Source organism: Vulpes lagopus, chromosome 1 (genome assembly GCF_018345385.1).
Source record: "Vulpes lagopus strain Blue_001 chromosome 1, ASM1834538v1, whole genome shotgun sequence".
NCBI classification, from domain to species: domain Eukaryota; kingdom Metazoa; phylum Chordata; class Mammalia; order Carnivora; family Canidae; genus Vulpes; species Vulpes lagopus.
Window position 1 is genome coordinate 67,200,051 of NC_054824.1, and position 19,364 is coordinate 67,219,414.

Genomic DNA, 19,364 nt, shown 5'->3' on the forward strand with positions numbered 1-19,364 from the left:
TCTTGAAGTAGAGGCCAGGATGACTCTGGGAAAGAATGAGAAAAGAAGGGCAGAGAGAAAGGATGGAGAGGAAACAGGACTTCTCACAGGCCCATCTCTGGTGTAAAGTGAATTGCATGTGCCCATTAAGACAGTGCTCCGTGGGGCACCTGGGTGGCTCAGTCGGTTAAGCATGTGACTCTTGGTTTCAGCTCAGGTCATGATCTCAGGGCCGTGGGATCGGGCCTGGATGGGCTCTGTGTTCAGTGGGGAGTCTGCTTGAGATTCTTTCTCTGCTCCTGCCCCCCCGCAAGCCGATTCTGCTCTCTCTCAAATAAATCTTAAAAAAAAAAAAAAAGGACAGTGCTCTGTCCCAGCTCAGGTGTGGGTAGGGCCTACTGACCATGGTGTCTACTCCCAAGGACTAAGGGTTGGTGAGCAAGGGAAGAACAGCTCATCAGTCCTTTATGTGAGTGCTAGTTGCCTCCGTCTTCGTTCTCTGGCTGGTCCTCTGCTGAAGGAAGGGTTGGCTCGTCTTCTCCAGACAGCCCTTCTCAGTTTCCCTGTGTTCCTTCCTTCTGACACTATTCGTTTCTAATGTTATTGCATTATTTCTTGTTTGCTTTCTGTTCCACTCTGGGTTTCATGTGTTCTCTGAGATATGTGCTTATGATAAACTCTAATTTGGATCCAAAATTTTCACAAATGTTTTCTGATTAAAGCCCAATGGAAATCAAGTCAGGAGAAGGCCTAGAATAAACGACACACAGACCACCAGATGTGGCTGAGATGAAGTCAATTCTCTGAACCAATAAACGCACTTGGAAACTGACTCTTAACCACAACACATTTGCTGTAGTTGACAGCAAGTGCTTTTTCCCTGTTTTCTTAAGGCAACAGTAGTGGGGTGGAGGAAATCCCCACCAGGGAAGGACTGCGTTTGTTCTCAGCTTGTCTCCTGAGCACACCCTCCAAACACCCTTCATCTTTTGCAGACAGAACCTGTGTTTCCTTGGGACAGCTGCCACCTCCCTTTCTCATGTGCCTCAGCTGTGGGCAGACTGCCACCCTTATCCTTCCAGGGGCCTCCTGGGACAGCCAGAAACCCTTCTGTGGCACCTGTTTCAGGTGGCACATCAAGGCTACAAAGTTATGCTTATTTTCTTCTTCCGGATTCTTTTTTTTTTTTTTTTTTTTTTTGAGAGAGAGAGATTGAAATGATGGGGCAGGAGCAGAGGGAGAGGGAGAGAAAGAACCTTAAGCAGGCTCTCTGCCCAGCACAGAACCTGACTCAGGCTCCATCTCAAAACCCTGAGATCATGACCTGAGCCAAAACTGAGAGTTGCATGCTTAACTGACTCAGCTACCCAGGTGTACCTCTTCTGGAATATTTTCAAATGTCCTTCATTAGAGATCAAATATGAAGATTTCTTGCCAAATATAAGCACTTTGGGTAATGGACATACAATGAGGCATAAATAATCCTAACAATGGGATCCCTGGGTGGCGCAGCGGTTTGGCGCCTGTCTTTGGCCCAGGGCGCGATCCTGGAGACCCGGGATCGAATCCCACATCGGGCTCCCGGTGCATGGAGCCTGCTTCTCCCTCTGCCTGTGTCTCTGCCTCTCTCTCTCTCTCTCTGTGACTATTATAAAAAAAAAAAAAAAAAAAAAAAAAAAAAAAAAAATCCTAACAATATGTTATAATTGTACAGCATTTCAGTTTCCAAAGTCCTTGTGAGGGAGTTCAGAGGAAGGAAGGGGAAAGGAAATAGATGTGCTAAGTGTCAGGCCCTGTGCTGGTCATGTTCGCATGCTCTATCATTTATTTTTTTACTGTATAACTATTGAGAAGGCATTGCTCTTCTCCCTTTACAGACGAGCAAGTGGAGACTGAGGGGCAATAGGAGTTACCAAGGGCACCAGAGTGTGCTGGGAAGACCACAGAAGGGGTGAGGGCGAAAATGAAAAGTAGCTGCCAAAGTAGCTGCTGAGGAAGGTTGGGAAGCCCCCTGCAGGGCATGAAGCAATTCTGACTCTGAGCAAAACAAGGAACCAGCAAAAGCCTTTGGGTAGGGGTTTCCAATGCTTTAGGAATGTTATTGTGGGCTGTGTATAAAGTGTTTGAGAAGAGAGAGGCTTGGAAGAGAAAGACCAGGTTGTACTTTGTTTTTGTCCTCTTGTTAGAGGGGCGGAAGTTATACTGTGATGAGAGGGGACATATAATGAGGTAAACTGAGGCAGCGACAGTACAATCTATAGATCTAAGCAGCGCTACAAGAATGCTTGTGTGCTGAGACTGCCCGAGCATACCTTGCCTAAGAGAGCCTGAATGCAGGACATGCTGGAGACCCACAGATTTATCAAGCCATGTTCCTGCAGGCATGTGTCCTATTCCAACTAAATCAGTTAATTGCAGCGATTTTTCCAGGAGATGAGTCAAGTGTCAGGAGAAATGGGTATGTTCTCTTGGTTCACACAAAGGTGCTTCAAGGGCTGGCAGCATGTGGTTCTAAACCTAAGAGCATGGAGAGATTATTTTAACTGTGACTTATTTATTTAATTTCAGTTTCATTCTGAGCTTTTTAGACACTTGGGATTTCTAGGTAGAAATGCCCTGAAAAGCAGGTGGAGGATGAAAACTCTGGAAAAGAAAGATCAGGAAAGAAAAAGAAAGACTAGAGTACTACAAAGATGACTCAATAAGGTGTCAGAATGTGAGATCTAGACACACAAACATCAATTACTTCTTTCTCTCCTCACCACAGTCATTTCAAAACTGAAAAGGAAAATGGCCTCATTCATAACTAGTAATCAGTTTCACAGGAAAGGTAAAACTATAGAATTTGACTGGAGGACATAAAATAAGACCTGAATAAATAAACATATCATACCATGATCCTGGGCAGGAAGACTAGGTATTATAGAGAGGCCAAGTTTCCCCAAAAATATATTTAGTAGAACTTGGATAGCCTCCCATCAGAGTTTCTTACTGGTCAAGGTTGGGTGGAGGGTTGGGGCTGTGATAATCTCATTCTGAAGTTCATCTAGAAAAGTAAATGTGTGAGAACAGCAATGCAACAATCCATCCCCTGCCCAAATTAACTCCAGAAATAATTTCAGAGCCAGAAGGCATCCTTGGTAATACAAATGACTTACAAAGTATGGTCCCTGCTTCAGAGCTATTGAGGACACCCCCCCTTGGGGACAGATACCATTAGAGAGTACAGTAAGAGCCCACGTATTAGACCCTGGGCAGATGGCAGACCTGAGGACCCTCACCCCTGATTACTCATAGGTCACTGGATGGCTCAAGCCTCTCTCCATGCTGGGCATGAAGAGGACAGGACAGGAGGGAAAGGGCATTATTTTGCTTTCTCTCTATAGGTAAAACATTTTAAAAAAACAGTTTTAGGGACGCCTGGGTGGCTCAGTGGTTGAGTGCCTGCCTTTGGTTCAGGGTGTGATCATGGAGTCCTGGGATCAGGTCCCGCATCAGGCTTCCTGTATGGAGCCTGCTTCTCCATGTGGTCTCTGCCTCTCTTTGTGTCTCTCACGAATAAATAAATAATTTAAAAAAAACAAACACAGTTTTAGGGGCAGCCTGGGGGCTCAGTGGTTTAGCGCCTGCCTTTGGCCCAGGGCGTGATCCTGGAGACCCAGGATCGAGTCCCATGTCGGGCTCCCCTCCCTGCATGGAGCCTGCTTCTCCCTCTGCCTGTGTCTCTGCCTCTCTCGTGAATAAATAAATAAAATCTTTGAAAAAACAAACAAAAAAAACCCCAGTTTTATTGAGATTTAATTCCCAGACCATAAAATTCATTCATTTAAAGTACACAATTCAGCGGCACCTGAGTGGCTCAGTCAGTTAAGAGGCCAACTCTTGGTTTTAGCTCAGGTCATGATCTCAGGGTCCTGAGATTGAGCCCCAGAGTTGTGCTCTGCACTCAGTGGGGGGTCTGCTTGAGATTCTCCCTCTGCCCCTCCCCCTGCTCACACTTTCAAATAAACAAATTTAAAAAAAAAAAACATAAACCATATAGGGGCGCCTCAGTTGGTTAAGCATCTGCCTTCAGCTAGGGTCCTGGGATGGAGTCCCGTGTCAGGCTCCCAGCTCAGTGGGGAGCCCGCTTCTCCCTCTCCCTCTGCCCTTCTCCCCTCCTCATGCTCTCTTTCTCTCAAATGAATAAAGTTAAAAAAAAAAAACTGTATAATTTAGTGGCTTTTAGTATATCCACGAACTGTAATAACTATCACTATTACATAATATTAAAACCATTACATAATATTAAAACATTTTCATCACCTTAAAAAGATATCCTAAACCAGGATGCCTGGGTGGCTCAGCAGTTGAGCGCCTGCCTTCAGCCCAGGGTGTGATCCTGAAGTCCCAGGATGGAGTCCCACATTGGGCTCCCTGCATGGAACCTGCTTCTCTCTCTGCCTATGTCTCTTCCTCTCTCCCTATGTCTCTCAAGAATAAAAAAAAAAAAAAAAAAAAAAAGATATCCTATACGTATTAAGACATTTTTCCCATTCTAACCCCTCTCCCGCCAGCCCTAAGCAACCATTAATCTTTTAGTCTCCAAGGATTTGCCTATTCTGGTATTTCAAATAAATGGAATCATGCAATATATGGTCATTTGTGTCTGGCTTCTTTCGTTCAGCCTGTTTCCAAGGTTCATCCATCCTACAGTGCATACTGGTTGCCCTTTTATTTCTATTGCCAAGTAATATTCCATTACATAGATAAACTACATTTTTACCCTGGGGCTACTATGGACAACATTCCTGTGAATATTTGCATGCAAGTTTTTGTGGACATGTGTTTTCAATTCTTCTGTGTACATACCTAGGAGTGGAATGACTAGGTCATTTGGTAACTCTGTTTAATTTTCTGAGGAACTGCCAAACTGTTTTCCAAAGCAGCTGTACTATTTTACATTCCCATTATCTGCATATCCTTTTTGGAGAAATGTCTATTCAAATCTTTTGCCCATTTTTAATTGGGTTATTTCTCTTTCTACTATTGAACTTTAAGAAAATAAATTCTTGGAAAAGAAAAAAATAACAAGGAATTTGCTCTTCTAGATGTAAAAACAGCATTCTATAAAGCCACTGTAATTAAAAGAGTGTAGGCAAACTTCATTATTTACAGATTTCGATCTGTGAATTTGTCTATTCCCTGAAATTTATTTGTAATCCCAATCAATTCTTGTGGTGCTTTTGCAGGCATCACCAGCCATGCAGGGCGGCAAATCTTAGCTGAGGTGGGTTAGCTGAAGTGGCTTTTCGTTGCAACTCTCAAACTGAAAACAAGTGTCCTTTTTGCTATGTGCTGCTACATTCTTTGCATTTTTATTATGATTTTGCTGTTTAGAATGGTTCCCAAGGAGGCTATCATTTGTGAGGATACTGGCATATGGGAACTCTCTGTACTTTCTGCTTAATTTTGCTGTGAACCCAAAACTGCTCAACAAGTAGTTTGTTAATTAAAAAAGGGCCTCTGAGCATAGTGCAAATGAAAGTACTCTCTAGCATTCCTAACTGTAAGCAAGCTATGTGATGTGCCTTACAGAGAAAATACACCTGTTAGATAAGCTTTTTTTAGGCATGAGTTATAGTGCTGTTGACCGTGAACTCTATGTTAATGAGTCAACAATCTACATTAAATAAAGTATCTTTAAACAAAAACATACATAAAACAAAAGTCAAGTATTCATCAATTGATGAAAATGTACCTAGACATTCTCAGGAACCTAACTCTGATTTCCCCTAAGGGCAATAAGTCAATATGCACTAATTCACTGTTTGCCAGGACTTTACAGAACATAACTACAGAAAATAACGAGAATCAACTGTATTATTTTATAAAGCAACAGACAAAAAGTTGGCAGAGACTTTATATAACATAACCATAGCAAATAATGAGAACTATGTTCTAATAAAGTAACAGACAAAAAGTTTAATAAAACCAAATGAAGATGGGATCTCTGGGTGGCTCAGCGGTTGAGTGCCTGCCTTCGGCCCAGGGCGTGATCCTGGAGACCTGGGATCGAGTCCCACATCGGGCTCCCTACATGGAGCCTGCTTCTCCCTCTGCCTGTGTCTCTGTGTCTCTGCCTCTCTCTCTCTCTCTCTCATGAATGAATAAACAAAATCTTAAAAAAAAAAAATGAAGAATGGAGTTAACAAATCCAGTATAGGGGTCCGTGGGTGGCTCAACGATTTAGCATCTGCCTTTGGCCCAGGGCATGATCCTGAGTCCCTGGATCAAGTCCCACATCCAGCTCCCTGCATGGAGCCTACTTCTCCCTTTGCCTGTGTCTCTGCCTCTCTCTCTGTCTCTCATGAATAAATAAAATCTTTAAAAACAAAACAAAACAAAACATATCCAGTACACACACACACACACACACACACAGAATATTTAATTTGTAATAAAGGTCAATTTTAATTCAGCAGAAAAAGAACAGATAAGTAAATGATGTTGGGACAAGTAGCCACCTATTTGGAAGAAAATAAAATTTGATCCTTTTCACTATACACTGAAATAAATTCTAGATAAAGATTTAAATGGATAAAACAAATTTTTAAAAATAGAGCAAAGTATGAGATGATTCTCATAATTTTGGGAGAAATAAAGGCTTCCTAAGCAAGACACTAACAAGATGCCATGAAGAAAAAATGGGCAGATTGAGCCAATATTTGCATATGAGGCAAAGAACATCTCTAATGTATAATGAACTATTTATTTAAAGATTTTATTTATTTATTTGAGAGACAATAAGAGAGCCAGAGCAGAGGAGGGAAGCAGAAGTAAAAAGAGACTCCCTGCTGAGCAGGGGGCCCAATGTAGGGCTCCATTACAGGACTCTTGGATCACGATCCATGCTGAAGGCTGACACTTAACTGACTGAGCCACTCAGGTGCCCCAGAGCTCCTATTTAATAAAAAATATTAAAAGGGCAAAGGATATAAATAAGTAATTCACAGAAAAACAAATATAAATGGCTTATAAAACACATGAAAAAGATACCCAACTCCAGAATAATCAAAGAAATGCAACTTAAAATATCATTCTTTAGTTTTCTAACTGGCAAAACAATGCCAATATCCAGTGCACATATGCCGTTAATGAAAGTACACATTAGTGTAAGTTTATGAAGACAATTTAGGGTAGTACTTATTAAAATCTAAAATGTGCAAAAAAATTAAATAAATAAATAAAATGTGCATGCCCTTTGGCCCAGCTGTTCTAAGAATTTCTTACAGAAATAATAGTACAAGTATATAAAAATTGTATATATGAATGTCCCAGGTGCATTTTTTTATAATAGAAAAAAAAGGACAAAAAAAAAACCTCTCTAGAAACTTAAATTATGAGATATTCACGAATAGAATATAAAATCCTGAAAAGTGTATATATTGCATTGAATAGATCTCCCAAAATTCAAGTCCTTCTGGAATGTCAGAATGTGACCACAATTGGAAATAGGATCTTTGCAGATGTAACTAATTAAGATGAAGTCATCCTGAAGTAAATCTAATTTAAATGGTATCCCTATAAAAAGATGAGAGGACACACAAAGACACTCAGAGGAAAAAAGGCTACATAAAGATGGACACAGAGATGGGGTTATGTTACCACAGCTAGGGAACACCACAGATCACTGGCAACCACCAATAGCTGGAAGAGGCAAAAAAGAATCCTCCCTAGAGGGAGTATAGCCTTACTAACATCTTGACTTTGGACTTCACGCTTAACAGAAGTGTGAGAGAAGAATTTCTGTTGTATTAAGCCATCCAACCTGTGGTACTCACTGGAAGTATGAACATAAGTGCTTTTCCTATGTTGCATGTACCAAAATATCTTACATTTATATATGTTAAGTATACTTATCTATATAGCCATGGAAAAATTCAGGAGTATGTATATCAAATTATTACCAGCAGTTAGCTACATAAAGGAATTAGAGGGATCAAGAGAAATTTCCTTATTAAAAGTATATTTTTAAAAATAAAAATCTTAGGGGTGCCTGGATGGCTCAGTGGTTTAAGCATCTGCCTTTAGCTCAGGTCATGATCCCAGTCCTGGGATCAAACCCTGCGTCAGGCTCTCTGCTCAGTGGGGAGTCTGCTGCTTCCCCTGTGATCTCTCACTCTTGCTCTCTCTCAAATAATAAAAAATCTTAAAAAAAAATAAATAAAAATCTTATACCTCTTCATTGTCTTTGTTTGTGTCCCATGTATTCCCCAAATAAAAATTTCTTTGAAGACCATGAAAACTTAAGCTGAGGATATCAACTACAAAATGTAGAGTTCAGTCATCTTAGAAGAAGGGAAGGCCTCTGAAGTGGTACCTGACGGAGCAGAGACACTGGCCAGGCTGGCAGCCAGCAAAGGAAGAGGGGAAGTGATGAGGAAAAAGGATCACTGGAAGGGGGTAGCTTATGCCATCCATCTGAATTAGGGGAGCCAAACTTCACGGGGAAGAGCTACTTTTGATCTCTCTACAGCCTTGAGATCACCAAGGTAGATAAAGAATGTGCTTGTATTTTTGTGGGAAGGGACTGGGGAATGGCCAGGTAGTAAATTGTCTGGGTATATGGGGGGGGTGTACGGTTGGGGCTCCTTTTCCTCTTTCCCGTAAAATCCCCAACAACAAAAGGAAAAGTACCCAGACTCCCAATCTGGCCTCCATCTATCTGAAAAGGCTTCATCTGATGCCTTCTCTATATATCTGGCTGGAACCATCACACTGCAAAGTGAGCAAAATCTCTACCTGGAAAATAGCCAACAGCATATAGCAGACCATCCCATGTCATTCCTGTACACAGGTCTTCTTCAGCCACCTTACATGCTGTATCTCACTTCTTTCTAGTCCTCTCTTTCTACCTATTCCCTCTTTGAATGGCACCAGACAGACAGGCTTGCAGAAGTTGGATGGTCATCACCCAACTTTCAATGTCTAAGGTTTCTTTATTTCAAATAACTTTAAACTAGCTGTTTTATATTTTAAAAAGGTGTGACAGAGAAGTGAAATCCCACATATTACACACACACAGGAATATTACTCAATCATAAAAAGGATGAGAACTTGCCATTTGTGACAACACAGATGAACCTAGAGAGTAAATTATGCTAAGTGAAGTAATAAGTCAGGCAAAGACAAATACTCTAAGATTTCACTTACATGTGGAATCTAAAAACAAAAAAACAAAAAAAGTAGCAACAGACCCATAAATACAGAGAATAAACTGATGGTTGCTAGAGGAAAAAGGAGTGAGGGGGGACAGGCAAAATGGGTGAAGGAGACTGGGAGACACAGACTTCCAGTTATGGAGTGAATAAGTCATGGGGATGAAAGGCACAGCTTAGGGAATCCAGTCAATGGTAATGTAACAGCACAGTATGGGGACAGATGGTAGCTACCCTTGTGGTGACCATAGCATAACATACAGACTTGTTCAGTCACTGTGTTGTACACCTGAAACTAACATAATTATCATGTGTCAACTATATTTCTGTTTTTAAAAAATGGTCTCTAATTGTGAGACTTTGGTCAATCCTCTGGCACATCAGTCTCTTCATCTTTGAAAAAATGGTTAACTACTCTGTGATTGTTGTGACAACTGAGAAAATACATGGCTGCTGATATACAGTAGGTGCTTGACACAGTTGCTATTATCCTCTCAAATTTTATTTGCAAAGGGATCCCTGGGTGGCGCAGCGGTTTAGCGCCTGCCTTTGGCCCAGGGCGTGATCCTGGAGACCCGGGATCGAATCCCACGTCGGGCTCCCGGTGCATGGAGCCTGCTTCTCCCTCTGCCTGTGTCTCTGCCTCTCTCTCTCTCTCTGTGACTATCAAAAATAAATAAAAATTAAAAAAAAAAAATTTTTATTTGCAAATAAACGAATAGGATATTCCCTGAGGTCTGACTTTTCATCTTCAGGCACTGGCCTAGACTCTGATTAGGTCCTTAGTTCTTTTTTTAAATTTTTTTTTTTTTAATTTTTTATTTATTTATGATAGTCACAGAGAGAGAGAGAGAGAGGCAGAGACACAGGCGGAGGGAGAAGCAGGCTCCATGCACCGGGAGCCTGATGTGGGATTCGATCCCGGGTCTCCAGGATCGCGCCCTGGGCCAAAGGCAGGCGCCAAACCGCTGCGCCACCCAGGGATCCCAGGTCCTTAGTTCTAAGTCCATGAATGATCTGCTATTCTCACAACTCCTTCATACTACAAGATCTACGTTCATGGATGCATGAAGTTCCAACGTAGTTCAGATACAGAGATACACTTTCTCACTGTATATGAGGTCTCCTCAGTATAAATGGGTGTCATAATTAAAAATTATAGATGCCTAGGGGTGCCTGGCTGGCCCAGTCGGCAGAGCATGTGACTCCTTATCTCAGAGTTACGGGTTTGAGCCCCATGTTAGATGTAGATATTACTTAAAAATAAAATCTTTTTCAAAAAAAATTACAGATGCCTGAAGTAAACAAAGTAATTTGGGCCTAACATGCAGGAGCCTGGCTTGGCTGAGGGTGAGACAGCAGGCAGTGTGGCATGATGGAAAGAATACTAGAGTTAAGAAACAAAGGTTCAAGTACCAGTTTGGTATTTTGAGTTGGGTAAGCAAGTTACCTCCCCTCTCCTGTCCTCCATTTGCTCTTTACAAAATGGGGTTATGCACTAGATCCATGCTAAAGTTCCTTTTTAGCTCAAGACTCAGCGATTCCATGGTAAGGTGAAAAATCAGGAGGATGGCTGGTAAGATCAAAGTGGATATAAAAATATGAGCCAGAGGGGGGTAAAACAAGAACTGAGAATTTGACTGAGAAGGGAAAACTATGAGTTAATAAGATAAAGGTTTCAAACAACAAGTCAAATATTACCCATAAAGGTGCAGACCGGGAAGATGAGCTGGGTTGAATGCCTAGGAAAAGACTAGATTGGGAAAATTCTAAAGAGCCAAGAGCTTAGCTTATCTTTGGATCTGTAGTATCAGCCACAAAACCTTGTTCCAGGCACTTGGGAGCTGAAAGAAAGCTTCTGGTGAGCTGAGACAGTGCTTGAACTCCCAAATCAACCTTTTTTCCCCCAAAATCAACCGTTCCACCCCCCGCCCCCAAATCAAACTTAAAGTTAGATTCTTCAGGTATACTATGTAGCTACACACTACCCCCAGCAGAAGCTAAGAGCTCAGACTCTGAGGATAGGATGCCAAATCATGGTTTCACGACTTACTAGCCTTGGGACTTTGGGCAAGTGACCTAATGTCACTGTACTTCGGTGTCTCCATCCTTAAAACGGGCATAAAACCAGAACTTACTTCACAGGGATATTGTAAAGATTAAATGAGGCAATATATGGAAAACCCTTTGAACAAGGTCTGGCATCCGGTCAATACTAAGTAAGTGTCAGCTTATTTATTTTCTGCTACAGAGTGGGAGGATGACGTGAGTCACTACAGAGTCACTTCATTTTTCACATCAAGAGGATTCAGAAGCAGGGTTTCCTATCCAAGGCTGGAACCGAGAAAAAGAACCTTACTTCTGTTGCCTTTAGTTCCCCAGGTGGAGTCAAGAGGAAAAAGTACCAGAGGTCAGGAGGAAAGCCAGTACCATTGGTGGGGGTGCCTCGGGTACATCAGCACTGCATTGCCCTCCATCATTCTCAAAGGCCACTGCAAAAAGTGTCAGATGACGAGGGGGTGGGGGGGATGGACAGACGGACAGATGACAGGTTACACAGACAGGCCAGCCTGTAGGAAATAATATGCTTGGGGGCCTTCCTTCAGGGTGCTGGATCTGTCATGCCATTCTCTCTACATTTATTTCAAAGTTATCACTAAGCAATCTTGAATAAAAGGCAGTTTTTTGGTACCAAGACATTAGGAATAATAACTTTATTTTTTTCCTTTTCTAGCCCTCTTGCAGGCCCAGTTCCTATTTCTTGTACCTAATTCTCCCCAATATGTTTCTATTTACTCCTTATAATATTATGCATTCTTTAGTTTCCTTCCAAATGATATGCAAAATACTATTAGTTTTACGTGGCCACAGCTTCCCAGAATGATCACATGCAGGAAAATATGGTGCATTAATAACCACATTTACAAGTAAAAGCAGCACTTTTAATAGTCAACAACATTAGAGCTAAAACCACACCCTTCCAATGCTTTCTCTTTACAACTGAGCTTCAAGGAGTCATTTTATTTCCATCTGCAAGGCAAAATATTCATTTGGAGTAGACCCAACAGTTAGGCTTGCTGATGAGACGCTAAGGTTTCTTGAATTATTAGACTCTGATTTAGAGAATAAGGAATCATGGTCTAACAACTCTCACTTCTTAATTCAATAGCCTGTGGAAATTTCCCTTATAGGATGGGGAGAAAAGAAAGTAACTACCATCAGCTTGGTGCTAAACACTGCTGACTTCATCTCTGTGTGCCAAAGAGCAGAAGATACCTTGAGGGAGGCAGTGAGAGGAAGACTGGAAAGGAGGCTGATGCATGTGAGGAAGCACCATAGACTGGCCTGACAAGTTTCTCTGGATCTTTCCCTCACATGCTCTGAACCTTCCTGATAAGGGTGTTGGAAACATCTTTTTTTTTTTTTTTTAAAGCTTTGTTGATGCCTTTTTTTTTTTGGATGACATTTGAAAAACAACCCTAATTTATACCTGGAATTAAAAACTTTCTATATATGAGCTAATTAAGGAAAAAAAAAAAAAAAAACCTCATGAGGCTTTTTGTCTTATAATGTTCCTTCCCTCTGATTTTAGTATAATTTTGGATATCTTTCCATAATTTCCTCCCTCGAGTATACAAAAATAGCTTTCAAAGAAGACTCAATCCAAGTGATTTTTATGACTGACTAGATCTTGGCTTAAAGAGTGGCATTATAGGGGGATCCCTGGGTGGCTCAGCGGTTTGGCGCCTGCCTTCAGCCCAGGGTGTGATCCTGGAGTCCTGGGATCGAGTCCCACATCAGGCTCCCTGCGTGGAGCCTGCTTCTCCCTCCGCCTGTGTCTCTGCCTCTCTCTCTCTCTGTGTGTGTCTCTCATGAATAAATAAAATCTTTTAAAAAATAAATAAAATAAAGAGTGGTATTATAAAGCGTAACTTCCAATAGGAAATTTTGCTGGAAACAACACTGAAGAGGAAACATACTTCCTAAGCCTAAAGGTTTCAGAACACAGTTACACAAAAAGTTCTGAAATCCATCTGTGAAATTAATCTACATATTCCTTCATGTAGGCAATAAGATTAACACAAACAAAATAATAAAATCCCCCCTTCTTTCTCAAAAAGTAAATTTCAAGTCTTATATTATGCTATTCTCAAAAGGAAAGTCCTCAAATGGTGTGTCAGACTAGAAATTCCTGTGCTGCCACTGATGGCACCATTACTAAGTTTAAGTGCCTCTTAAGTCCAATTGATTGGCCAAAATGAACACTTCAGAGTATTAAATAAGCACACTGTGAAACAGAGAGAAAAGACTAAACTAAAAGACCATGACAAACTGGGACAAAAACCTAGTCCAACAGGCAAGGACTATTAGAGGACCTGGTTAAAAGTAAACTGGACTCAGATGCTTTCAGTAAATCAAGAGCTATTTATTAAAATGTCTATTACGGGGGATCCCTGGGTGGCGCAGCGGTTTGGCACCTGCCTTTGGCCCAGGGCACGATCCCGGAGACCCGGGATCGAATCCCACGTCGGGCTCCCGACGTGCATGGAGCCTGCTTCTCCCTCTGCCTCTCTCTCTCTCTCTGTGTGACTATCATAAATAAATATAAATTAAAAAAAAAAAGTCTATTACGGAGAGGGTACACAGGGGAGAAAAGGATGAATAAGACAGGTTCAGATCCTTCCAATAAACAAAAACACTCCTATCACATGTGCTTTGGAATCAGGGGGTTTGAATATGGCTCCCCCAGAAGTGTTTTTCTGGCAAGTTTCTTAATCTCTCTGAGCCTCAGTTTCTCAATCTACGAAACAGGGATAATAAAACCCATCCCACAGAGTTTTGGTGGGGACTGAATTAAATGAGACAAGATAGGGAAAGTGTCTTTCATTAGATGTCAATACATGATATTCCTTTCCCATTGTATACTGTCAAGAAAGCTGTATCTCATAAGTAGTAAAATGCAGCATTCTACCTGGAAAGAGTCTGTCTTCATCACCCCCATGCAGAGGAACTCCCTTATTTTCTGGCATATACTTCTTGGTAATGGGCAAGGACATCAGCCGGATGTGATGGATGAGTGAGCGCCAGGTGTGAGCTCCAGAAAGCACCGGTTCAGGTGGTAATGGGCTGAAAGGTTGAATCACAAAGTAGGCAGTGAGCAAGATTAATCCCAGGGTTACAAGGACCTATAAGGAAAGACAGGGAAAGGATTAATGATTGTCTCCAGAAACAAAATACTTTAATGCCAAGGAAAAAACCGACCTCTTCTATTATTTCCAATGTGCCTTAGGAACTAATCCATTTTCATAAACAAGCCATTTACATTCACTTCTGAAAACATTTAAAGTTTGAGAACTATGAGGATTGCAAGGCTCCCCAAGCTTCTATCATATGACCTGGGGCTATGTCCACCATTAAAAACTACGCACAAATACAGTCTAACTATACATAGCTTTCATCTAGGATATTTAACAAAATAGTCAAGTTTCCTAGAAACACATGGTAACAAAGGCCAATTTATTCCCAGAACAATGAAGGTTCGGTGGTGGAATAGCCAACAGCAGTTTTGGGAGAGAAAGTTGAAGAGTTTGTGCTCTGTAAGGTATCTCCACGTCAGAACACATTTTTACCTTATACATCGCTATCAGGAGAGGATACTGGGGCGGCCCCCTCTGAGGTTCATTCTTTTCCAGGAGCTGTCGGATAAATTTTTCAATTGCCTTCTCTGACATGCCACACTGATGGCCTGTTTGTCTCACCAGATCAACAGTCTCTGAAAGTTTGTCATAAATGCTGAGCTCATTGGCAGCAAGATCCATGTCTTCCAATACAAAATCCCTGAGAGAAAGAAAATAAAATGTAAAAAGGAGGATGGTTTATTTCAAGTACTTCCTCCTCAAAGCTCCTTCCTTTAGAAAGGTGCTCCCTGACTACCTATGGGGCAGGACCAGCTTTGTTTTTCCCAACCCACTGCAGGCCAATGCTGTTTTGCTTTTTTTTTTTTTTTTTTTAATATTTTATTTATTCATGAGAGACACAGAGAGAAAGAGAGGCAGAGACACAGGCAGAGGGAGAAGCAGGCTCCATGCAGGGAGCCCAACGTGGGACTAGATGCCTGGTCCCCAGGATCACGCCCCAGGGTGAAGGCAGCACTATACCTTTGAGCCACCCGGGCTGCCCCAGGCCAATCCTTTTGTAAAGCAAATCTGCGTCTAGACAATGTCAAGTTAAAGCTGCTGCACAGCTTTTAAGCATTCCTTAATTGTGAGCTAGTAACAGTTTTAAGGACCAGCACCAGTTGCCACACACTTTGAGGAGTACTAGTCTAGAGCACAATAAATCCCTAATAGCATTATGAAACATTAGTGCCGTCCAAAATGATTGCTGAAACCAATCACCAGAGGTCCGCTACTGGTAATTTACTTGAATAAAAAGAAATGAAATATGGAGTGTTGTTGATTTTATTTCTTGGGCATTTACATAAGATATGCCTTTTAGCAACATAGAGGGAGGAACTAATCACTGAAAGCCAGATTTACTGTGGGGAACATACTGATATGCTTTGTTACTGGCAGAGCAAGAATTCCAGGCAACACAAAAACCATGGCTCTGGGACTCTTCAGACCTTGCAGGTTGCAGTCCTCATGCTTTTCTGCAAATAGGATTTTAGACAATAAAGAGCCTTTTATTTGTATTTCTATATACTTAAAAGACCTAAGATCTTCATTTCAAAATTCAACTTGTTCTCATAGTTACTTCAGAGCAAAATTGTTTCACAGTGGCCATTGAGAATAAAAGGTAAAAATCAAAGTGGCAAAGTAGAATACTCACTTGTAACATCTGTAAAATGCAATTAAATAGTTCTTTTAAAAAAAGTGTTTCTTACAAAACAGTATTTTCCTTCATTTACAGAAGGAAAAATAGTACTTGGGATTTATGCTCTCTTCTATTGGTCTTTTTCTTTCTTAAATGTAAAGGTCCTTTTATCTCACATACTTCAATCCCAAAGTACTTCTAACCCCAAACAGCACTGACATGGTACAATTCTATTTTTTTAGTAAGGAGATGCTGCCCCCTGTAGAGCAGAGGACAACAGTCTTTGGAGCTCAGTGGAGAAAAGCAGGCCCGCAGTGCCACCAACCAGCAAGCCCTCAGCCTATCTCCCCCTCTGGCAGCACCTCCTGGACTGTTTGGTTCTCTTTAGGACTATTAACTCTTTAGTTCACTAGTTTTCATTAGAATCACCTGGAGAGTTTTTAATGAACGCTCATACCAGGGCCTCAACCCAAACCAATTAAATCAGAATCAGAATTCTAATGGTGAATTAACAGGCAGGGAATATCAACTTTGGGGAATTGGTTTGGGAGGGGAGAACACCCCACACCCAAAGAGGCTAAATCCCTTCTCCAAAGTCTTTGCTCTTGCTCAGAGTGTATGGTTTTTGTTTGTTTGTTTTTTAAGATTTCATTCATTGATTCATGAGACACACAGAGAGGCAGAGACACAGGCAGGGGGAGAAGCAGGCTCCATGCAGGGAGCCCGACGTGGGACTCGATCCCAGGTCTCCAGGATCACGCCCTGAGCGCTAAACCGCCAAGCCACCTGGGCTGCCCTGGTGTGTTTTTTATAGGCTTTCATTTCAAGATTCGGATAAAAGGATGGTATAAACTCTTTTTAAAAATGTGTATTTTCAACAAATGGTGCTGAGACAACTAGTTATCTACATGCAAAAGAATGTGAAGTAGGACCCTTTCTTCTACCATACACAAAAAGTAACTCAAAATGGATCAAAGACATAAACTTAACTGAAACTATAAACTCTTAGAAGAAAACATAAGGGAAAATCTTCATGACATTGGATTAGGCAATGGTTTCTTAGGGCACCAAAAGCATAAGCAGCAAAAGAAAAAAATTACATTAAATTTAATTACATTAAATTAAAATTTAACAATTTTTGTACTGCAAATGATACCATTTAGGAAAGTGAAATGACAACCCAAAGAATGGGAGAACATATTTGCAAACCATATATCTGATAAGAGACTGGTATTCAAAGTACAAAAAGAATTATTACAACTCAAAAATAGAAAGATGACCCAATTTTAAAATGGGCAAAGGATGTGAATAGACATTTCTCCAAAGAAGATACACAAATGGCCAATAAATTCATGAAATGATGTTCAACATCATTAGCCATCAGGGAAATACAAATCAAAACCACACAGACACCACTTCACAACCACTGGGATGGCTATAATCAAAAAGTCAGATAATAAGTTGGCAAAGATGTTGAGCACCCGGAACCCTTGTACGCTGCTGGTGGGAATATGATATGGTACAGCTACTTTGGAAAACAGTTTGACAGTTTCTCAAAAATTTAAACACAGAGTTATCATATGATCCAGTAATTCCACTTGTATGAACCCAAGAGAACTTAAAACATATTTCCACATAAAAACTTGTACAAGAATATCATATCCAAGCAGCATTATTCATAATAGCTCAAAAATAAAAGCAATCTAAGTATCCATGAACTACTAAATGGATGGATAAAATGTGGTATATCCATACAATGAAATACTATTGGACAATAAAAATGAATAAAGTATGGGGATCCCTGCGTGGCTCAGTGGTTTAGCGCCTGCCTTTGGCCCGGGGCGTGTTCCTGGGGTCCCGGGATCGAGTCCCACATCAGGCTCCCTGCGTGGAGCCTGCTTCTCCCTCCGCCTGTGTCTCTGCCTCTCTCTGTCTCTCACATGAATGAATAAATAAAATCTTTTTAAAAAAATGAATAAAGTATTGATATATGCTACAACATAGGTGAACCTTGAAAATACTATGCTAAGTGGAAGAAGACAGTCACAAAAGATCACATAATGCTACATCAATAAAATGCAAAAAAGTCAAGAACAGAGGCGATCTATAGAGACAGGAAGTAATAAGTGGTTATCCAGGGGAGAGACAGGAGAAGAATGGGGAGTGTTGGTAAATACAGGGTCTCTTTCTAGAGTGAGAAAAATGTTCTAAACTGAAATTGTGGTGATAGGGGCATCCCAGGTGGCTCAGCGGTTTAGCGCTGCCTTTAGCCCAGGGTGTGATCCTGGAGACCCGGAATCGAGTCCCACGTCGGGCTCCCTGCATGGAGCCTGCTTCTCCCTCTGCCTGTCTCTCTGTGTCTCTCATGAATGAATAAATAAAATCTTTAAATAAATAAATAAATAAATAATAAATAAATAAGTTGTGGTGGTAGTTGCACAACTTTGTGAGTATACTAAAAATATACTAAAAATGTACACTGAATTATACATTTCAAATGGGTGAATTTTATGGCATATAAAGCTCCATAAAGACATTTAAAAAATGTGTATTTCTAGAATTTGAACCTAAGCTTGTTGTGGTATTTATTACACCATACTGCTATGATCTAAGTCACTTGGTCTATATCCTCATCTAAAAAATAAAAGGACTAAACTAAGGTTTTCAAAGTCTCCTCTGGCTCTAAAATTTTAAGAGTAAATGAAGACTTCAGGAAGTAGAAAAAATTCAATTCATCAGAAACTAAAGACTAGTGCTGAACTGCATTCCTATGTTACCACTTCCTGTTATGCCATCCTATATACCAGGCACAGTGAAACATTATCTTAATAAATTATCACATCAATCCCAGAAGGTAGGTGTGATTTTTTTTAAGTTTTTAATTTTAATTCCAGTATAGTTAACATACAGTGTTCTATCAGTTTCAGGTGTACAATATGATTCAACAATTGTATACATTACCCAGTGCTCATCATAGTTAAGTGTACTTTTAATCTTCATCTTTTTACCCCACCCACCCCCACCAACCTCCCCTCTGGCATGCCTCAGTTTGTTCTCTATAGTTAAGAGTCTGATTTTTGTTTTGTCTCTTTCTTTGCTTTCTTTGTTTTGCCAAAAGGTAGGTGTGATTAATCCCATTTCACAGATATTGAAACTAAGACTCAGAAAGGTTCCATAACTTGCTGGGATGTGAAGTCAGGTGTGCCTGACTTCAGGGCTGATGCTTTTAATCTTTATGTATGCTGCCTCCCTTACCAAGTATTTTCCTATTCTGAGCTGGTAGTGCAGAAACCACACCATGTCACTCAATTATCAAAACTGAGTGGTTGAGAACTGGAAAAGTGACAACTACAATGATTCCTGGAAAAA

General features: G+C 40.8%; 1 protein-coding gene across 5 annotated transcripts in view; it reads right to left on the bottom strand.

Moving 5' to 3' along the window:
• C1H6orf89 (chromosome 1 C6orf89 homolog) overlaps nt 1–19,364 on the bottom strand; it is a 49,849-nt gene that overhangs the window by 14,678 nt on the left and 15,807 nt on the right. For 3 of the 5 annotated variants that reach the window (XM_041757592.1, XM_041757591.1, XM_041757594.1), the window contains exons 2-3: nt 14,810–15,017; nt 14,152–14,365 (exon numbers count right to left, since the gene is read on the bottom strand). In XM_041757592.1, coding sequence (XP_041613526.1) covers nt 14,152–14,365; nt 14,810–15,017 — 422 coding nt within the window. Of the gene's footprint in view, nt 1–14,151; nt 14,366–14,809; nt 15,018–15,732; nt 15,832–19,364 lie in introns of those variants that run through there. The other 2 variants (XM_041757593.1, XM_041757595.1) reach the window with 2 other exon arrangements.